The sequence below is a fragment of the Notothenia coriiceps genome, unplaced genomic scaffold, assembly GCF_000735185.1.
Source record: "Notothenia coriiceps isolate Sejong01 unplaced genomic scaffold, NC01 NC01_scaffold00000312, whole genome shotgun sequence".
NCBI lineage: Eukaryota > Metazoa > Chordata > Actinopteri > Perciformes > Nototheniidae > Notothenia > Notothenia coriiceps.
This window is the reverse complement of record NW_011333013.1, coordinates 167,091-189,590: the sequence shown is the minus strand read 5'-3', so window position 1 is coordinate 189,590 and position 22,500 is coordinate 167,091. Positions and strand designations below refer to the sequence as shown.

General features: G+C 44.6%; 1 protein-coding gene and 1 non-coding gene across 3 annotated transcripts in view; one reads left to right on the top strand and one right to left on the bottom strand.

Annotated features, from left to right (window-relative positions):
* Window positions 1-22,258, top strand: part of LOC104941523 (zinc finger and BTB domain-containing protein 46-like) — a 38,102-nt gene extending 15,844 nt beyond the window's left edge. Inside the window, exons 2-5 of one of the 2 annotated variants that reach the window (XM_010766628.1) lie at window positions 9,539-9,820; window positions 14,435-14,751; window positions 16,730-16,772; window positions 16,886-19,431. In XM_010766628.1, coding sequence (XP_010764930.1) covers window positions 9,539-9,820; window positions 14,435-14,751; window positions 16,730-16,772; window positions 16,886-17,685 — 1,442 coding nt within the window. In that variant the 3' untranslated portion in view covers window positions 17,686-19,431. Of the gene's footprint in view, window positions 1-9,538; window positions 9,821-14,434; window positions 14,752-16,729; window positions 16,773-16,885; window positions 19,432-20,312; window positions 20,489-21,587 lie in introns of those variants that run through there. The other variant, XM_010766634.1, reaches the window with a different exon arrangement.
* Window positions 21,006-21,077, bottom strand: trnae-uuc (transfer RNA glutamic acid (anticodon UUC)). The gene has a single exon. It is a non-coding gene; the product is annotated as a tRNA-Glu (tRNA).
* Window positions 22,259-22,500: the final 242 nt, after the last annotated feature.

The following is a 22,500-nucleotide window of genomic DNA, read 5'->3' as shown; positions in this document are numbered from 1 at the left end:
TGTCCGACTAAGGAAGCAGCCTAGCCGTCTTCCCCTCCACTCCCAAATTATCCCCTTCTCCTAAAGTCACTGCATACTTATCACCCGCCTCTCTACCTCTCTCCTCCACTCTGACTCATACATACCTCCCCTATCTACCATATATTCGTCCTCTCTACCCTTCCACTGAGCATGTTGCAGACCGCATGTCTAATCATCTCGTAGTGTGTCGTAAAATGTTTCATTAGAGCAAGTGAAGCAAAGACCTGCCAGTGCAGTAACATATGTTATTGTCTCCTTATTGTAGTGCTCAAAATCTATCATTTTTAATAACAGTCTTGGTCTGCCATCATACATATTATATATATATATATATATATTATAAATAAACTGCATTCAAACAAATCCATCGTTTTTGCTTCAAAACCATCAACATTTCAGTTATTTTGTTTGATCTTTGACTGCTTTTCATTTTTTGCTCATTGTTTGAACTTTTACATAATACTCTTTCCCTTTACGCCATCTCTGCCTTTCACCCTCTTATCATCCCCTGTTTTCACTGCCTCCCCTTTTGCTATCTGGCTCTGTTTTATATATTTTACCCCTTTCTCTCCTTCCCTCCCTCCCTCATTCTCTTTCTCCCTCCCTTTCAGGGGTGTGTAACAGGGGTTAGGAAGGGGTCATGTGGTCCTGCGCTGCCCTTCTCTCTAATGGCTTCTTAATGAGAGAGCCAGAGATGGACAGTGAAGAAGGGAGAGGAGCAGTTTTGAGAAGCGGGGTGAGATCTCAGTAGTTTTGCTCAGGGCACTGACTTCCTGTGCCTGTGTATCCATTTGAAGCTGTGGGGACTGTGTGTGTGTGTGTGTGCGCACGCCTGCCTATTTGACTGACCCCTTGCTCCATTTCAAACCCTTTCCGAGCTTTATATTCCTCTCCGGGGAAAGAGGAAATGACACGTTTGTAGCCTTGAATAAGCGCCGGGGCTCGTCACACGCAGTGTCCACTGGGTCTGGCTCGGTGGAGGAGAGAGGGGGTTTGTGCTGTGGAGGTGAGGGAGGGTGTGGGGGACGAACGAGGCCCGCTCTTTAATTTGCACTGCTTCTGCTGATTTGATCATAAGCAATTAATCTCAATGGCTCAGCTCGGCTGCAGTGGGGGAAGCGAAGATGAACACAGTCCTCTATGTGCATGCGGCCCTCGCTCTGGTTTTTCCCTTCGTCCACACAGTGTCATTTCTACTGTTCTTACTTATTATACTCAGCATCGTTTATGGGCGAGCATGCTGAGGGAATTTTTTCTTCCTAATCTCACACGATTCCAACCTACAGAAAAATGTTAACTCCCTTGTAAGTTTGAGTTATTACAGACAAATCACTCCAAAGTCATCCTTTTAATAAAAACAAGTGTTAGTACTGCATGTCTCAATTTCCAACTTTGGATTCAGAACCGCGTCAAACAACGACTGCTGAGGTAATGTGTGATTCAAGGTCCAGATCTGACCTTACTTGGTCTTGAGATCCATCCAAGTTTTATCAGCTCAAGAGAGACACAAATCTCCGCTTATCCACCAACACTAAGTATGTCGCTTTCACAGGTTGTGCCCTCTCCTCCACGTCTCATTTGTCTCACTTCCTTCCTCCGTGTAACTTCAGTTGCCCGTCTGTGGGAGACAAACATTGCGACCTCCTTCCCTAACTAACTCTCCCTTTCTGCACAGCCTCTCTGCCAGTTTTCCATCTCCCTCTATCTCCCTCGTCCTTGGTTTCCCTCTCTATGGCACCGTCCTCCTCCCATGCTGAGGCCAGAGCTCTCTCCATTGTTGGAGGCAGGTTGCCAAGGATACAAGCACAGAGAGGCACAGTCTTAATATCATAAGATGGGAGAGATGAGCATAGAGAGAGGAGAGGGGCAATAGCTCTTGTGCTCTCTGTTCACTGGGCAGCACGACCCCACACACTAATGCTCTACAGGGAACACGTCACACCCCCGGCTCCCCTCTCTGTGGAGGGTCCCTCTGTGGACGGAGCACAGTGACATTGACTGTGTTTTGAGAAAAACCCTTGTGCTGGTCATCTGCTCTCTGCTTGCCTGTTGCGACTGGAGTGTTTGATCGTACTTCTTCATGTGGTGTCTTTTTTGTGCATTTGTCAGGCAGCAAACTTGTCAAACAATCCAACCTGATAGTGTCATTTCCGTAAAACAGGGTGAAAGAATGGGCTAGTGTCTTCACCAACAGTATACTACATACAAATTATGAATTGTTCTGACTGCTAGTGCACAGATCTATTTTATTATTTAGTGTGACGCTAATATTTTGGGAAAATGTGTAAAGATTTGTAGAAAATCATAACATGCCTGAAACAATGCTAATAGGTTTATTTTAAATTATTAATGAACAAGGAGCAGGAGAAAACAGTTACACTATATTGTTACTTGTATATTTTGTTTTGCATTTTGTTTTATAGCACACCGCATAACTTCACACAGGAAATAAAGGGAGAGAGAGGCAGATATAACATGCAACCACAGTCCCTAGATGGAAAATAGAGACGCTGCGCATATGTGTAGACTCCTTAAAGGTGGGGTAGGTAAGTTTGAGAAACCGGCTCGAGATACACTTTTTGTTGTATTCCATGGAATGCTCTTAACATCCTGATAGCAATGAATATCTGAAGTGCTTTGACAAAAAATTCATAAAAATATGTCATCTTTGGAAGCCGTAGCACTGTAAAAAGCACGACCAATCATTTTAACCGGCCCGGCTAAAACAACTGGATGGCCTACCTGCCTGTCAGCCTTCCATCTGTGCACAAACTTATCTCGTGCCCTCATTGGTCATGTGCGCGTTCGTGTGTGTTGGAGGAGGGGCTCTGTAAGGAAGTAGTACATTTTTTCCGGCTGTGTATTTTCAAATTCTAGCGCACTCGAGCTGGTTTCTCCAAAATTACCTACCCCACCTTTAACATGATACACTGAACTGGCAGTCTTTTAGAAAAAACACTTTTTAAAAAGCAGAGCTGTGTTTAAGTCCCTGATATAGCTAAAAAAGAAACACAGCCACAGACAGCAGATGCACACACTGTTGTGTATACATTTGATGTCTTTGTACTGATATGTTCAACATGTGCAGTCGCCAGATCTGAAGGCGCAAACAGTCCGTACGCGTACGGTCATACATTTTCTATTATTCATTTTGCAATCCTCTCCAGGTGAACAAGATGGAAACGTATTGACTTCGCCAAATTTGTTCGGCTGTTAAATCCATTATCAGGGAGCAGTTAAGAAGTTATTATGGCTAGTTAGTGGCCCTGAGCTTCTGAGCTGGTTAGTCAGAGTGTGTTCCCCCTCAGTCTCTGTACAGCATCCCCACCCAAAGTATTGTCGCTTTCCATTATCCCTCCTCTCAACTGCTCTCTCCCACCTCACCCTTCAAACATGACCCTGGACGGTGCTGGGCCGAGCTTTTGGGCTCTTGCCCGCTCACCGGTTCCTCCCCAAGCGAAGACATAACCACTTTCTCTCTCTCAGTCTCTCCATCGCTCTCTCTTTTGCTTTTAACACAAAGCCCTGCGTGTCTGCCTTCCTTCCCCACCCAGCATTCTTTCCCCATACAGACTTCTCCCCCGCTCTCTCTCTCTGTCGACTTCCCTTCTACCCGCCAACTCGCTCAGCCTCACCCTACCTTTCATTAGCCCACTCTTTATCTCACTCCGCTCACTCTCTCCCCTTCACTCTGTTATCTCGCCAGCTTTTACACTCCCTGTTCTCTCTTTCTCTCGTTCTCCCCCCTCAGTTGCTTCGGCTCTTGTTTCTGATACATCTTCATTTATTTCTCTCTTTCCCTGCTGACCCTATTATTTTTATACGCTCTCTCCCTCCGCCATCACTCCCCCTCTCTTCCTCTCTCCCTTCCTCTCTCTCTCTCTCTCTCTCTCTCTCTCTACCTCCCTCCCACTCCTCTCAGTCCCTCTAAGCTGCATTAACTCCCCAGATTACCTTGAGCCCTGCAATCCTCCATCCCCCACACACTCACCCGCTCCCTCTCTCCCTACCTTCCTTCACTCATTCCCTTGTTCACTCATACGTCCACACCAAGGCGGCTAATTTTGAAAACAGAACGTTGAAAAAAAATTAGTATTTTTTTCATGTTCTTTTTAGAGAGATCTCCGTCCACACCAGAACACTTGAAAAAAAAGAACCTTTATAAATCTGTTCTTATTGCTGTCCTTTTTTGAAGAATGCAATAAAACTGTACATCACTGCCAAGAAAGATACAGCAGACTGTCACATCCTGTTATCTGTGTATCCTATTTTAAACACAGCAGAACTCACTTTATATGTTTCTGTTGCAGACAACTGAAAGAGAATACAAAAAGCAATTTTATCGTGGGTCATCAAAGCTAACAGCGTGAACGCAACTGCTGAGATGATGTATTGTGTGATATTGACAAGATAAATGATCATAGAAAGCATAAAGGTTTATTGACCTCTTCTAAATAAACTGTTTTAAAAAACAGAAATGTTTTTAGACCATTTTGAAACAGGTTTTACATGTTTAATACACTGTGTGAATTTCTTTATGACTGTTAGCACCTGAGCTAATGCTTAACAACAGTTTTCAGGCTATCTTACTTGAGAAACTTTTAGCTCCCTTCAATAATTGTATTAAATGAAATTGCTTACAATCATGAGAAGGAAGTGCCAGGGAGGATAGGGGGGACAGCGGGGATTATACCACCCATACAGACAAGAGACAAGAGAGGCTGGGAGCCCGACTAGCCTGCTACAGAGTGTGGCCATCTTCTTAGCAGCCCTAAAAAACTAAATATCCACGAGGCAGCGTGGGCCAAATCTGCGGGGTCCACACCATGGTATCTTCCTTGAGTATTTCAAATGTTGTTAACATAAGGAAACATCACAACAGAAAAAAGCGAAAGGTGCACTAGGGCTTCACTTCCTTTTACAAATCCCCAACAGCTTATATGTTGAAATGTACATTTTTGTTGTGTATTGCTAACTTATTACAATACACACAGTTGATGTCCTGAATGCATTTTAGTCTGTTTTTGGGGTCTTGAAAGCACCAGAGTAACGTGGACAGCGAGAAACTTGCATCTTCAAATTTAGCTGGCTCGTTCACCCCCACCATCACTAACCACCCTCCCTCCCACAGCCTCTGTAACCTCCCCCTCACCTCTCCTTACTCCCCCTTCACTCACCCACCCACCCACACTCCATCACCCCACCATCCACCTTTCACCCCACCACTCTTGCAATCGCTCTGCTCCTCTTCTCTCCTCTCCTCCCCTCCACCCACACTCTCTCTTTTACTCCGAGCCCCCAGCAGTACCACCATCACCACCAGCACCATCATCTCGCTCTCTCTCTCTCTCTCTCTCTCTCTCTCACTCTCTCTCTTCCTTGTCTTTTACCACTCTCTTCCCTCTGTCCCTCCCTCCTCTAAAGCCTTCAGGCTCTGCTTGATTTATGCTTGCCCTCCCTATCCACACACACCACACCACCACCACCACCCACCCTTCCCTATCTCTCCTGGAGGTTGTGGCCCGACTATAGTCCCTAAAAAACAACAGAGAGCGCAAGTGAGGGAAAGAAGACAGAGAGAAAGGGAGAGAGAGAATAACAACCTCTTTTACTTTCCATCCTCCCTCCTTTTTAACCCAGCATTTTTTTCATTCCCCTCTCCCACACTGCTTTTTAAATTGCCTCTGAATTCTTGAGCTGTTTTAGTGCCTCACTCCCCCTTCTCTGCTGAAATTACTTTTTTACCCTCTCAAACTCTGGCATGCTGAGGAAGCAAGTTCCACCTTCCCTCCCCTCTTTGTCCACTCGAGGACAAACACGCACTAATCGCATGTCCAAGTGTGCCGAGCTGCTTGTAAAAATACACTTGCGATGTCTTGTTATGAAGCATGTCGCTGTAATGTCGCACGGACAATGCAGCGCACAGCACAGTCTTGTGACAACACAGCTTTTGTAATGCCTTGGCCTTTTGAACCTCAAGCTGGCCAAGCCATTACCAGGCTGACTTGGGGCAATACTTCCTTATGCACACACAAACACACACTGACATACACACACAAAGATACATAGTGAGTGAGTCCTTCTCTTTTGTTTGCACTCCCATACTCAAACATGCACACAAGCCCTACTTTCTTCTCTGACAGCTCTCTTGTGGTCGACAAGCCTCAGTAACTCGTTGCTTAACCACCAATCTCTCCATTGTGTTTGGCTACTGTCTCTGTTGATTTGAAGTTGTGTGTGTGTGTGTGTGTGTGTGTGTGTGTGTGTGTGTGTGTGTGTGTGTGTGTGTGTGTGTGTGTGTGTGTGTGTGTGTGTGTGTGTGTGTGTGTGAATTAACAGCAAGATCATTTGTTTGTGTGCCATACTGTAAGTAGCGGCTGTGTATCAATTTACTTCATTCATTCATCTATCTGGCAAAAGTATTTTTGGAAAACAGAACTCTTCATTTAGAGATGAAGGGGGGTACTTGGTGAGATACACACACACACAAACACACAGAGACATACTCCTTGAACACAATCAGAACAGAAGATCAGGGGTCAAACTGGGTCAGCTGACCCTTCCCTCCCTTTTCAGGCCCTCTCTTTCCTTCTATTTACTGCGTCAAAGCGTGCTCTCTAATAATACAACTCCCCTTGTGAAACACACACACACACACACACACACACACACACACACACACACACACACACACACACACACACACACACACACACACACATACGCACACGCACGCACACACACACACACACACACACGCACACACTTAACTCAGATATACAGTGCACCTTCCAACCACAGCACCATAAAACTGTATCTTCTATCCATTAGCCGTAACTCTCTCAATGGACGATAAATGCAGTATCCCTCACAACACATTTGAAGTATAGTTCAACACACACATCTTTTTATTCCAAGGCAGGTCTTATTCTGCCTTTGCTTTTTCCCACTCAAGCCTCCACATAGCTTGCAGCATCGCTCACGCACATACACACAAACACTCACATGAACAAAGAGAAGCACCATTTCCACATATTTGTCTCTCCTTTTTAAAAGGGGTTTTATTTAGCATAAATGTTGAAGCCAAGGGTGCCTGGCTACCATGGCAACCAAATTAAACGGAGGATCTCTTCAGAAAGCAGAAATCTAAATTATTCGGACTCTTTTATGAAGGGGAAAATGAAAATTCCCTTCACTGTAGAGAGGCCACTGCACTGTAAAGGCAGAAGAAAGGAGGGGAAAATAGATGAGGGAAATGCTATTGTTTTTTTGTATCTGACCATGCCGTTCAAAGCCATATCAAATGGCATTGAAATTCATAGGTTGTCTCATGACAAACAGTACGTTAACATTCAGCATATGTGCACAAAGGAATGATGTAACCACAGTGTCTCTAAAACTCCAGATAAACCTATTGCGTCTGAAAGACAGCACAATATGTGTGTTTACAAATCCTCTGAGAAACCCGGTACATGTATGATGAAATCCATAAGCTGCGTGCATAGGATTAGGTGCAAGTCTTTCTGGTGTGGTAAATGATTTTATCTGTCGGAACAGGATGAGGTTTAAGTAACACACCATCTACGCTGGGCCCGATAAAGCTTACATAAGTGAAGGAGGATTATGTAGTATATTCCGATTATTTGGTGCGGAAGCCTGTTTGTGGTCAGCCGAATACTAATTTCTAATATCTCACGCTTAGTCTCAGAAATGCGGATAAATCCTCAGAACGCAGGATGCTGTTTGTGGCACGGCAGATTGTGTCGGAAGGACGGAGAGAGTTCTTTTCCTAATGTGTACAGCACAGATGTTAGTTTCACACATTTTCTGAATTTTGACTGTTATGTGCGAGGAAATCATAAAACTTTTCCATAACTCGGCCATTTAATCTGCAGAATGTGACTGAAGCATTGTTACTGTATAGTATGAAGAGGGCGGACATGTTCCATCTGTAGATGCTCGAGTCCAAGGGATGCTGGGAAAAGTGGTCAGGGGTCATTCGCTCGTCCAATGAACAGATGAGTGGAGGGAGATGGGGGTCAGAGAGGTGACCCTCTTTTCTCCCTCTCTCTCTCCCTTGCTTACTCTCCTTCCATTTGTCTGCCTCTCCTTTCTGCCTATAGTTGTGTGTGTGTGTGTGTGTGTGTGTGTGTGTGTGTGTGTGTGTGTGTGTGTGTGTGTGTGTGTGTGTGTGTGTGAGTGAGACAGACAGAGTGGTCAACATTGACCTAGTAGGCTGTGAAGAGGCGTTTTACCCATCGGTATTCCAGACGTGGAGGCGAACTACTGTCTCTGTCACCTTGACTCCCCCTGCAGCAGATGAGCTCTTGGCTGCACAGGAAACACTTAGCTACTGTAGTCAAAATGGACAATAGGGCTTTTCTGTTCTCTTGCTCCCATTTGATATTTTCCTTCTGTCTTTATCCTTTGCACCTCGACTTGTTTCTGTTCTCCATGCCCCTGCACATCACCCCTGTTTGCCTTCATGTTGTTTATTCACCTTTAGAATGTGCCATTTCAGCTGTCCCTGCATGGGCTTTTATTGAATGGTAGACTTAAATATTAGGATGTCACAAGGTTTCTGTCCAGAGCAATCACGCATATTTACAGTACGCACACACAAGTCTGCATTAGTACTCACCTGTGTGTGTTTGTTTTACATTTAGACAAACCGTTCTTTTAAAGTCTATCTGCCTGTGATGTGTATTTTTGTCTAAGTCTTTTTTAGAGAAAGAAACCTGTCATCAGTTAAATGTCAATTAGAAAGTGTGTTTGCATTTCTATATTTGTGTATGTGTGTGTGTGTGTGTGTTTGTGTTAAGCGTAGTTTTCGTCAGCAGTGTTGTCTGACAGTCTTGTAGATCTACAGTGGAACCTCCAGCGACATGTCTACCGCTGACAGCTTCTTTACACACTCTGCTTTCAACGACACTGACGGCTAAACACACACACACACACATACGCGCAGACATCACGCACACACACACAAACCATTTCTGTGTCTGTCTTTCTCTCTCTCACTGTCTCCCTATGATCTCCCTGTATTTTTGTTGACTGGTGATGATGAGGTGTGTTAGGGAGTCGAGGAGGGAGAAAGATGATTCAGAGCGGTGACGGCTTGGTAGTTACTGCCGAAAACACTGGGTGTAAACGATGACTCGGCTGAGAGGTTTGAAAGAATTGGTTTAATATGGTGGGCTTTTAGTGTTTTCACTCAAGCTGTTATCACTGTCGGCTGAAAGTATTCAAGTACATGTTAGTTGTTTTTTTCATCCCCTTAGAAAGGGTTTCACAAATCTAACTGTCAGAATCTTCAGCCAATACAGAAGCATGTAATCCCCTAATTAAGTCAAAACAATGCTCTGTGAAATGTCTGGAGACATTTTTCCGTGACACCAACTTGGATTTCTTTGCTTTACTTTGTGTTTCTTTACAAGCCATTGTAATATCAGCCAGTAATGGCTACAGGAGGACAGAGAAGCCTTAACTCATCTTCTCTTACTTCATCTCTTTTCAGGGGCAGACGTGACCGAACCCAACAGCTCAGACAGCCGTGGCGAACGCCTCGACTTCTTCCTCAAACAGGAAGAGCCTCTCACCACAGAGCCCAGCTACCTGGGTCCCCACGAATCAGAGGAGCCCGGTGGAGGAGGCGGGGGCGGAACAATGTCGTCTGTAGCCAATCTGAAGGCAGCGCTGATGAGTAAGAACAGCCTGTTGTCTCTGCGGGCTGAGATGATGGGAGATGATAACCCCTTACTGTTCGAGTACCTGCCCAAAGGAGCACACTCCCTGTCTTGTAAGTCACTATTTACTAACACTCTGCTCACACTGATTGTTACACACACACACACACACACACACACACACACACACACACACACACACACACACACACACACACACACACACACACACACACACACACAACTCATTATAGCGTGGGTATACACAAACTGCTTTGGATCTACTGGTGTATGTTTGAGTAGCAGCTCATGTGGTCACCTGTGTGAGGCATAAAACATACAGGCTTGACTGCTTTTGACATGAGTATCCTCTTCTTCAGCAGAGTTGTTTCGCTCATCAGCCACTGTCTTTGGATAACTGTGTGTGTGTGTGTGTGTGTGTGTGTGTGTGTGTGTGTGTGTGTGTGTGTGTGTGTGTGTGTGTGTGTGTGTGTGTGTGTGTGTGTGTGTGTGTGTGTGTGCCACTTGAGTTTGTAAAGAGTTTGTGTGGCTATGCCAGTGATGACTAGTCAGCAGTGACTCAGTGAGAGAACATTTAGCTGGGATGGCTCTTGCTTTTGTGAGAAAAATGTGTTTGGTTTTATGTGACAGTTTCTTTGTGCATATCAGTGGGTACACGGCTGTATTTTACAGCGGCAAAATAACAAAACAAAATTGCAGCAACTGTTCTACTATTGCCTACTTACTATATATCATCCCCAAAAACGATGAAACGATTTGCGCTTCTCATCTACGACACACACCTATTCATCTTGCTAACAGCACCTTCAAAATAAGGAGTATTTTCCTTAAAATTGTATCCATAATAAACAGTGAAACAGAAAATGATGATAGAGAAATGTTAGGTTATGTGAGAATATATTTAAAAAAAAATTTAAACATCACATTTTTTATGTAATTATTCATGACTGCATAGAGTGTGAAGTGCTGTGTGCCTTCAATGACCTTCTCATCTTTGAAAGTCTGAATACCTCCACACATGAGAAACAAAATAACTCTTTTTATCAACTCTTCAATTGAAAGCTTCTACTAAATTTAAAATTAACACTTTTTTAACCACAACCATTTTTAATATCCATATGTATGCCTAATTTGTCCATGTTAACATGAGATAGTTCCATTTATTCGGTTTTTTTGCATTCAGTTAGGGTGTTAATCTGTCTGCATGTGTGCATCTCTGTGTGTGTGCCAGCGTGAGCGTATTATTTTTTTTGATTCCATTTCTGTGTGGGCACATTTGTGTGTGTGTGTGCAACGCGTGTGTTTGTGTCTCTTTGCTTTTACTGGCTAGTAATTGGATCTTTTGTCCTGAGTTCTGCCTGTCTTTGTGAGCGGAAGAAAAGCAAAGGAAGGGTACAACTCTGAGCCGAGTGATGCCTTTTGAGTTCAGCCCCACTCACCTACAGAATAAAAGACAGGGGCCAGCTGAAAAGAGGAAAACACACGTTTGCTGTTGCAGCTCGCACACGCAAGTCACATCAACCCTTTTGTGTAAGTGTTAAGTGTGTGGGATTGAGATGTTTCTGTTGGCTTAAAGAGGAGAATCAGATGCTGTCACAGCACAGATAGACAGCCTCACAAGCCACCAAAGAAGAGAAGAAGAAGAAGCTTTTCTGATATGAATTCACACTGTGCAGCAACACTCAGCCTTGCTACAGCATGAAAAGGAGATTTTGAGAATTCAGAGAATGTTAATAATTTGGCCCCTTGAAAAAAAAGAACTGTACGAGTCTTATGGCTGTATTTCGGTTGTCAACAAAGAAACCTCAGGGAGGGTTTTTGGTTAGCCAAACCTTATTTTGAATTCACTACACAATAGGGGTTGGGGAAATGGGCTTGTCGAGATGCCCAACAACCTCCCCTCCCTCCCTGGGTCGGTCCCTGTGTCTAAATGAGGAGAGAAATAAACAAACACTGTACCTCAGATTACTGGGCGGAGGATAAGTCTGCCTGGTTTGACAGATCGCTGCTCCCTCCCTCCCTCCCTCCCTCCATTCAGCCCTCTTTCCCCCTCCCTCCTCCTGTTCTCCTCCCTGCTTCTCCTTCACCCCTGCTTAACATCCTTCCTGTCCTTTTTCCCCCTCCTGTACTCCCCCTCACGTCATCCATCCCTCCTTCCCTTCATCCATTTCTCCTTCACCCCTCCTTAACACCCATCCCTCACACTCTCCCTCCCCTTTTGGCCGGCTCATGCAGTTCCTCCTTATATGTCTCTCTCCTGTCTCTTTTCCCCTCTTTTACTTCAACTGTAGAGCATCAAAGTATGTTGGTTTCAAATCCTGGGAAAGTATTGATCTAGGCAGAGAGGAGACAGAGCAAGGTCACCTGGCCCAATTCAGGAGAGACCGCTGAATATCAGCGGCAAAAAGGCCTTGACACAGAGCTCCCCCCTCCCCCTCTTTCTCTCTTCTGTATATAATTGACTGTTTAATAAAACATGCTTCTCCTAAAGATTCATACATCCAAAATCTTACCAAACTGAGAATCAATAGAGTTGCCCCTGAATGCTTTCTCTCTCTTCACATTCAGCAATTCAAACCAATCCAAACTTCACCTTGTTGACAGGGCCTGCCATTCAAATGCACATCTCCTCTCTTTGCTATCCTTTGCATGGGTCACGGACTACATCCTCCTAGCATGTGGAATTCCAAAATCTGTAAATCCAGTCAGTATGTCAATCAGCCTCCTCAATCCAATTAAGATCATTGGGATTTGGCCCTGCTACCCCTTTTGGACCACAGACAATCAATGCCAGACAATGGATTTGGCCGGACCATCCCTGCGCACCTGTCCTCACTGCCACTGTAGAGAACATCCAATTAAATATAGGGATCATGCTGACATTATTGAACTTTTCTCTTTACTTCCTGCACTCTTCACTTCACATCTACGTTTGACTCACTCCACAGTGGCTTCACAGTTTTTTATGATTTTTATTTATGACAGTGACACAAATCTTCTTTTCATATTAAACATTTTTGGATCCTTTTATTGTAAAACCATATCCTCCCCCTGCATTTTTTTAGTAAGAACAAAGTTAATGGTAGATATTGATGCAGGAGTTCTAACTTCATAACAGGACTCATAATCCATTTATTTTATTGGAACTGCTGTAACTTTTTTTATTTAATCTCTTCATACAGTGTCTGAAACACAAGTCCAAACCAGGTTTTTTTCCCCGTATCATTAAGCAATAAAAGTGCAATAAACCTGTCCAAAGGCTTTTGCTAATAGGGCGTCATTAAGCGTTTTGAAAACTCCTGCAAACAGACTTGAAAGTTGATTGGCTATTGGCAATTGGTCAGTTAGCTTACAGTAATTGCCTCTCTAAAGCCTAAACATATGTAATATGTCTGACCCCACTCAGAATGTGGTGGAGGAGAGCATGCAGGTTGTAGTTGTAAGTAATTTAGTTACTCTCCATTAATGTGTTTTTCTTCTATTTCATTTACTCGTGTCACTTTGCACCGAGTCGGCCTGCTGTTTTTTGTAACCTGTACGGCTTTCCAGACACAACTGCAATATTAAACTCAGTGAGACAAGATTGCAAAGAAATAACAATTGTATTTTGAAATTCTTTAAGAAGCTTGAACCGAGACTGTTCAACAGAGCTATTCCATTAGTGTCTTTTCCTAAGAAGGGTCCACTGCCAGAAGACAATTTGTTAATGAGCTGCTCCTCTCACCTGTAGCTCATCTCTCTACTGTCTCCCTTTCTGCCTCCCTCTTGCTGTTGTTCTTCCCGACACTGCCGGGGGTGGGGAAAAGGAGATGGGGAGTTGAGCATTTGTGTGTGTTCTCAGTAAGTGGGAGTGGGGAGTGTCGGGCGCGGTAGTTTAACATTCCAGGAATCCGTCCACGGTTGAGCCTCATGGTTGTGTGATTCTGTCCGTTGTGCAGAGGAGGGCAATGAATGGCTAACGCTCTGCATAACTCTGGACACATTCCCCAAAACACTGCCCACACTTGCGCATACTCGCATACGCACACACACAATCCACAATAACCTGCAACACATTACTCTATGATTTATATGCACTTTGAGAAAAAGAGATGCACTCACAGTACCAGCTAATGGTGATGTTAATGTAGCAGAAAAAGCTTCTGTGAGAATAGTTATAGCGAGCTAAAGGCCCTGTGAGGAATTTGGAAATCATCATCCACCCTGCCTTTTACTTGTTGCCGGTAAACATCTTACGTGGTCGATACAGTCGTCCTTTACCCTGCGCGTACACAAAGTCTTTACTTGAGCTGCAAGATGGCTCCTCTCCAAAACAATCTCCCTCCACGCTACAGAGGATCCTCAAGCCCTCTCCATATATGCATTTTACTCACACAGCACATGCACACTCTCTCAAGAAACACAAACACACTCACTGCCATCCTCTGCGCACGCATGTGGGTGGAAGGAGAAGGAGAGCAGAGGAGTGAAAGAAACAGTGAGAGAAAGAGAGAAGAGAAGCCCTAACCCTTTCCCCTCGGCTGGTGGAAAGTGAAACTTCAGAGTTTTTCTTCCTCCCCCTCTCCACAGTGTTTGATAGTGTAGCACTGGCAGCCTCTGTGTGCCCCCCTGCCCACTCTCTCCCGTTGTGTTCTGGTGGCCAGCTGCTAGCAGAGTTGCAGTTGTACGTGAGTGGGTGGGTGAGACTCGTTTCCTGTGCTCCTCAGGGCTCCGCTCCAACAACTACTGCAGCACGCTCCGGCCAGGGGCCATGGGGGCCACTATTCATAACAAACAGGGGGCTGGCTCCTCTCCTCCTCCTACTCTTCCTCTTCTTCCTACTCATCTTCCACCATCACCACCACTACCGCCGTCATCATCAACTCACTACCCACCCACTCCACCCACGCCACTGCAACCCTCTGAGCCTCGGCCCCTGGAGGCCCCCGGGCAGCGGGCTGGGGCACCCCCGCTGCACTCAGAAGGGTTGGACATGGAAGTGGAGGAGGCCCCCAAGGGCCCGGAGCCCTACACACTGCCTGAGGTAAGCCCACAGATCCTGGCTTAGCTCCAGGTCAGAGGTCGCTCTCTGGGTATGACTCCTCCACTCAGACAGGTTTCAAAGAGTGGAGAAGAGCATCCAGGGAGCGGCTTCACCCTTTTTCTACAAACACACTGAGGGGGGTTGAGATGACAGATAAAAGAAAGTGACTTGAAACATGGTGGAGGGGTGGGGTTGTGGGGCTTTATTCGGAGAAGTAGGGTTAATGGGGTTGTTTTTCATGATTAAAAAACATTACAATTACGCAGCATCTCTCAACCGCTCTCTGTGTGGAATCTGGCAAAATTCAGACTGTTTTCTTTTGTTTGCCTTTTTTTTCTGTGTGCTTTGTTTGCCTTTTCTTCCTCATTCTGTACTCTTGTCTCCCTTTTAGTTTTTTCATATCATCTTTTTTTAATATAGCCAGACCCAAATCCACCTTCAAGCCAAGAGTCTTTGCTCGGTATTAGCGATAGTTTATAGTGGTTACATGAGAGATGACACATCTGGTCACAATGGCTGCGTGTGCTAAGAGATGGCAGATAACGGGCGAGGTAGTGAGACTGACTAGAATCAATACAAGTAGACAATGAGAGGTTTGCTCTCGCAGCCCAGGAAATTGTTTGTTCTGTTCAGTGTGTGTGTGTGTGTGTGTGTGTGTTTGTGTGTGAGGGAGTGTGGGCGTGTGTGAGCATGGCAGTATGAGCATGTGTGGATTTGAGTTTTGTGCCAGTGTGTGTGTTTGTGTGCGGGTGAGTGTTTTAGGAGCAGCATTTGATTTCAGTGGACCTGCCTCCCAACAAGCCTCCCTATCTTGGTGGACAAGCCATCTGTTTGCACAGTGCATGGTGTTCTGTTCTTAGAGAGGTGGAGGAGGAGGAGGAGGAAGGCGGAGGAGGCGGAGTGTAGGGGATGAGGATATGGGTGGGGGCTTGTTCTGAAATTAAGTTGTTGTCTTTACCTGCCACTGTGGTCAGGTCGCTGAATATTTCTATTTGCCACTTATTTATTTGTCTGCCACTTCTAAAATCGATGTAGAACGCTTAACAATTGACAATGCTAAAATGTCTTAGAAAATGCCATAAATTAAATCATAGCATTGTATTCCATTCAAGTCATAATAAAGTATGTCTTAGTTGTAGCTATAGAAAGGTATGTAAGAAAAAGTCCTAGTTGTGCATGCCATAAAAAAGTCATATATAAAGTCATAGTTTAGTTCTGTACATCATAACAAATCATTGAAAAATCTAAGTATAGTAGTTTATGTGAAAATGTACAGACAATTTCCAAGTATATCAATTATTAACAATAGTATAGTTTATCGTAAAACAATTATAAAAATAAAAATATCATAAATAAATATCGTAGCATATTATGCAATACGATATAATAAAACAAACTGGAGAGAGTTCATCACAAACAATGTCCATGTATATTATATCAATATCTTACAAAACAGTTATTGAATATTTTGTCATAAAAAGTCATACTATGTTTTTTTTTTGGGGGGGGGGGGAAATGGCACGAGCGTGAAGAAAATGGCACGAGCGTGAAGAAGATTGAGGAAGGATAGAGTTCAGATGGGGTGTACATGGGAAAAGGGAGAGGTCTTTAGGGCGCCTTGCTGTATCAGGCAGATATTATTATTAATACAGTAGATCAAACTTACTGCTCGTTCTGTGTCTCCCAGGAAGCCATCCAGGATCTGTCAGCTCTTTGCAAGATTGTGTTTGCTTGCTAATCTCTAACAATGTATCCGTGTCTTTAAATCACTCTGATCCATGTATGTGTTTCTCTTCTTTTCTTTACTGTTTTCATGTCTTTGTTATTGTGTTTCTCACAGACTAAAGATTGTCTTTGCAGACTGTCCCACCTGCCTGCCTCCTGCATGCCCAGACAACAATCCATACACAACTTATTAATGTGTGTGTGTGTGTGTGTGTGTGTGTGTGTGACATAACAAGATCTTTTGTGCTTACAGGAGGGTGTTAAAGACAAAGAAGACATGCAACAGTTCAGCACAGGTATAGTTTAGGCTTTACATTCAAAGCATATCACACATTAAGATAACTTAAGAGAGAGTTTGCCCCTTTTATCTATTGCTCTCACTTCCACTCTTTCCTTCTCGCTATCTCAGCCTTGGAAGGTGACCAGTCTCCGGTGGAGAGGGATCAGATGGGCGGTGAGAGCTGTGCTGGGGGGTTGACTGTTCCTGCATCAGTAACCGTGGCTGCCAGAGGGACTAAAGGGCTGACGGTGCTGGGCGGAGAGGCTGGGTCAGGGAAAATGGGCCTGCCAGAGCCCGGTGCCTGGCCCTCTCAGGGGTTCGCCTGCTCCCTGTGCAAACGGCTGTGCAGCAGCCTGGAGCATCTGAGGGAACACGAGTACCGCCACACCCTGTCTCTGATGGCCTTGTCTCTGGACTGGCCAAACATGCAGGGTCCGCACCACCAACCGACACAGCTCCGTCACCATCCACAATCCCAGCCTCTTCACTTCTTCCAGTCTCTCTGCCGCCCCACAGTGGCCGAGCCCACGTCGGCCCGCTACCTTTGCTCCCAGTGCCCCGCAAGCTTCACCCTCAAATCAAATGCAGACAGACACGAGAAGACCATCCACTTCAAGAAGAAGCTGATGCAGTGTGTTTACTGTATGAAACACTTCAGAGACCGCACCGACCTGCACAGGCATCTGTCCTCCGTGCACTCCAAAGAAAGAGGGCACACCTGCCCAGCCTGTGCCAAGGCTTTTAGCACCCAGAAAAACCTGGCGACACATGTTAAAGTGTGCTGCCAGATGGGGTCAATGCCAGGAGCTCTGCTGGGAGGCAGCACTGGGATGGAAATGACTCAGGGTGGGGTTATAGATTCCCTGTGGAGGTTTTCTCATGAGAGGAAAGTTGACAATCATGATCCCTGTATCAATGTGGAAAATTGAGGCAGACTTTGTGCACTCATTTATACCCATCAGTTAGCAGCGTATCCTCACGTGTTTACGTTCAGGCCAAGATGCTCTGTGGCGCAATTGCACTAAGAAAGAAAACGTGAACACATCATCTTAGGGACACCTTTTTTAAATTGTGTTTCTTTTGTTAAATATTGTTTATATATGTCAATATTTTTTTAACTAGAATCAAGAGCTTACGTCAACAATGGACAATTGGTATGCAAAGCTGAGCTGTTTAATGAACTGACAGTTTCTTAGTTATCTTTGGGTTTTTGAAAGGTTTCAGTTTTCACTGATTGGACAAAAACAGGTGAATAACCTTTGGTTGCGTTGCCGAGTGGGTCGAGGGGGGTGGGGTCTTTCCGTCTCACCAACCTAAAGCACTTGTCTGGCTCTCTGTCGCCAGTCACCAGTCTGACTAAACTCTTCTCTCCTTTTTAGGCAGAGAGATCTTTATCTGTGTGTCCACCCCTGCACTATGGGCACAAAGACACTCAGGCTTTACTTTGGCTCACAACCCACACAACCACACCACCTGCAGGAACTTTGTACAATTGCAGCATGAGAGCAGAATAAAGACACAAATTAGATTATGTCCAAGGCCAGTGAAATGGCTTGAAACGAAATGGATGGTGGTTACTTTTCTTCAAACTGAAACTCAAAGAAAAAAAACACGAAGTCATTGCATCACCATCCCCACTGGACACGTAGAGTCTCGTTTTCAGTTATCCCTCTGACATGATTACCTTCAGTCATTGCTGTCAGATAGGTGCAGATGGAGGGGGTGTTCCCAACGAGACAAAGCGCGCTAAAACAATAAAGCAGTAGCATCTCAGATGGGGGTTGGGAGGTGTCATTTTCTCTCTCTCTGTCCTTCTCCTCCGTCCCATATCTGTAAGTCCTCTGTTGGCCAGAGCTGGACAGTAATTGGTCCTTCATGGCTCTGTCCCCTCTTGACCCCTGACCTCTTCATCTGAAGAGGAAGTAGGGTCAGAGGGGCAGATGCGCCTTAAACCAGATGAGCGTCGTGATGCCACTGCTGCGGACAGATAATGGTTTGGTTGTGAGACAAATGGGTTAAACGCAGGAGAGGAATATACTGTCGATGGTGAAGACAGTAACGCAGAGGGTGTTATAGAGCTGCAGGATATTGGAATCAGCATGAACACTGGCTTCAAAATCATCGCTAATGTAAATTCACACCAATTTCTGCCAAAATGTTCTCAGCAGGCCTGTAACTATAAACCAATATATTTCCCTGATACCAAATGATAACGCTCTTTTGTGAGTATCCAAATGGAAGACATCCACCTGTGTGTCCTTCTAATAGTACACAGTCGCTCCAACACATAGGACTATTTCTGTGGGCTCAGTAAAGGAAGAAAAGGTGGGGAATATGCTGTTGTGTAAACATACACACAAAGTACTCCCAAATGCCAAATCCTTTCTGATATGACACCCCAGGTAGGGTGTCCTAGCCAGCAGAAACCGACTGGCAGGCTCAGAGAAGTCAGGAACTGATCAGGAACTCTGCAGAGACAGCCAGTCAGAAGACATGGCAAATACTGTGTGGCTCGTTCTGTAAATGTGTTGTAAATACTGAAAGGTATTTTTACTCCAGATTATACTTTATTTTCCTTGGGAAAAACACATTTTGTACAGAGATAGGACATTTTTAATAATCCTGCTTGTAGTTTTGATGCTGTAATTAAACTGTGATGCAAAATGAAATGAAAACCTCTCCGTAGTTCTTTATCTTTTATCCGTGCCGTGCATATCATTCACACAATCATAAATATTCCTTTCTTTGTCTTTTGATTTTAACTCACCGCTCAGCAGAATATTTCCTGAATAAGATGTCCGTATCAGTTGTGCATTTGATGTGTGCTTGCATGTTTTTGTGCTGTTGAGTGTTTAATCAGGGCAGAAGTCGATTTGCAGATTGAGGTAATTATATTGTGTCACTTTAAGCCTAAAACCCTAAACTGTGTGTGTGACCCCACCTTTCTGTACAGTAGTTATGTTGTGTTGTGTGTGAGTACCCCGACATCCAGTCCTGATCTCTCATGGTCATACACTGTATGCCTTGACTGCAAAGCTTTTCACACACACAATCTGTTTACTTTGATGCCCTTCTTAGCAAACATTTGAGTCTAGACCTTGAGATGATTGGCTTTCCACACCTCTACACAAGATTGTGACAAGTTATTAACATTAGTTTTCTTCTCATTTCATTGCTAAAGCATCTCTTTGTGTGTGTGATTTTATTTCCTAGCCCCCAGGCCTCTTGTCATTGTCTGTGTTTGTCTTTCTGTCTGTGTATTGCTGTCCATAGCAGAGACCCTCTAGAGCAACTAAAGCAGACTGACTGTTGTGTGTCGTGTTTATAGTATCTCTTCGCCTTTATTGCTTTAGTATGGAGGAAGAGCTGTTGCCAGGGCAACTGTAGCTTTGACTGGGATTGGGGTGACCATGGGAATTGATGGTACATTTCTAGACCTTGCCGCTAATTAAATGTAATAACTGAAAAGTAACGTCTTGGTTTATTTAAAAGAGCTTCATTGAACACTAATCCTTTTTTGTATTCTTTTTTTCTCTCCCTCTTGCTGTCTTTACAGTGAATGACTTCACTGTGATCCGTAAAAAGTTCAAGTGCCCCTACTGCGGTTTCTCTGCTATGCACCAGTGCATCCTAAAAAGGCACATGCGCTCCCACACCGGCGAGAGGCCCTACCCCTGTGAAATCTGTGGCAAGAAGTTCACCAGGAGGGAGCACATGAAGCGGCACACACTGGTGAGTGCAGCTATCCCATCACCCGCAGGAGACAGTCAATCACACATACATTGGGTTTTTTATGGGGGTCTCTGGGCACACCTTAAAATATTGCAATATTACAATATACACACTTTTTGAAATATCCAAATCTTTCAATGGCATTTAAAGGAGACATAACTGTCCGAAAAATGTATGATAAACAAGACAGGCTTAGTGTTTGAGGAAGGGTCGAGAGGTTTGACGACACCGCAGCAAAATCCACGCTCTGAGGGCAGCCCACTCGAGGGGGGGGGTTGGGCAGAATCACCTTCACCACACTGCTCATCTGTAGAGTCACAACATCTCTAACACTAGCTGGTGTCTATAACGTTGATCAACATAAATTATGACTTTGTTCATGACATTTTAAACATGCTTTGCATTGACGTACTGTATTAATTTTTTTGGCATGTATTACTTTTTCAAATTTTGGACAGACTATCCTATGCCTTTTTTTCAAATGTTCAGCATACTATCCTATGAGACTTTTTTTCACTTCCCATACCGGGAGTTGAACCCGGGCCACCTGGGTGAAAACCAGCAATCCTAACCGCTAGACCTTATGGGACAATATTTCATCTATTTTCATTCATTTTAAAAACATACTATACAATATATTTTTGTCAATATAATATACTTTGATTCATTTTTCAAACCTCAACATTCTATACTATGACTTTTTCCGATTTTTGAACATACTATATATGTAACTGTGACTTTTATTGGCTTTTTTTGCTTTATTTTCGCTAAAAATACTACTACTATACTAATATAATCCTATAGTTACTTTTTTCACAATATTTAAGATACACGTACTATACAATTACTTTCTTCGACAAACCTTGCCAATTTGCCATACCATTCTATAGCCTTTTGTTCATTATTTTAAACATAAAGCACCACGTAAACCAAGCCAAATAACAATAGCAGATTGCAAAGCCAGGGTAACACATTTAGTCAAAATATACTTTGTTCAGGATATGCAGGGCTGATGATGGAAGAGGGTAGGCCTTTGTTTAACCCCTGGCCATAGTGTAAAATATGACATTAAAAAAACGTTTGTGTTTCCTTTCAACAGGTCCACAGTAAAGACAAGAAGTATGTGTGTAAAGTGTGCAGCCGAGTCTTCATGTCGGCAGCCAGCGTGGGAATCAAACACGGCTCTCGGCGTCACGGCGTCTGCGCAGACTGCTCTGGCCGAGGCATGGCCGCGCTGCTGGACCACAACGGGGAGGTGGGAGGAGACATCTCCCCCGAGGAGGAGCTGTATCCTGGGGACCGTTTCCACGATGACCAGGCAGAGTGTGACGGTGATGGAGACGGCGAGGAGGAGATGATGGTGGAAGGGGACGGAGAGATGATGGGAGAAGGGGAGGAGGAAGGAGGGAAGTGGAAAGACTCGGGGATGACCTCCGAGGCACACGGAGCACTGGACAATGAGAAGGAGGAGAGCGACTCCTCGGCACAGGAGGGGGAGCAGCAGAACGGGAGCGAGAGGGACTTCGCCTGGATCTCCTAGAATCTGTCAGGCTCCTGTCAGCGGCTCATCAACCAATCTCTGAAGATCTCTTGCGATCTCTCGGGTAGAATCCTCTGCTCTCTTTACCCATTCGTCCCACTGTGGGCAGGCCTTCCTTTGAATGGAAATGCTGTAGGGTGATGCGCGACAATGATCTAAAACCATTACGAGTAACACACACACACACACACACACACACACACACACACACACACACACACACACACACACACACACACACACACACACACACACACACACACACACACACACACACACACACAGGGGACATTACATTGACTTACATGCATTTCCTGGAGACTTAACCCTAATCCTAACAAAGTCTTCACCCTAAAATTAATGATTCCCCTTATGGGGACCTCCAATTTGTCCCCATAAGGGAAGCGAGTCCCCACACGTGACTGTGTAAAAAGATGTAGGTCCCCACAAGTATAGTAATGCTAGGCCTCAC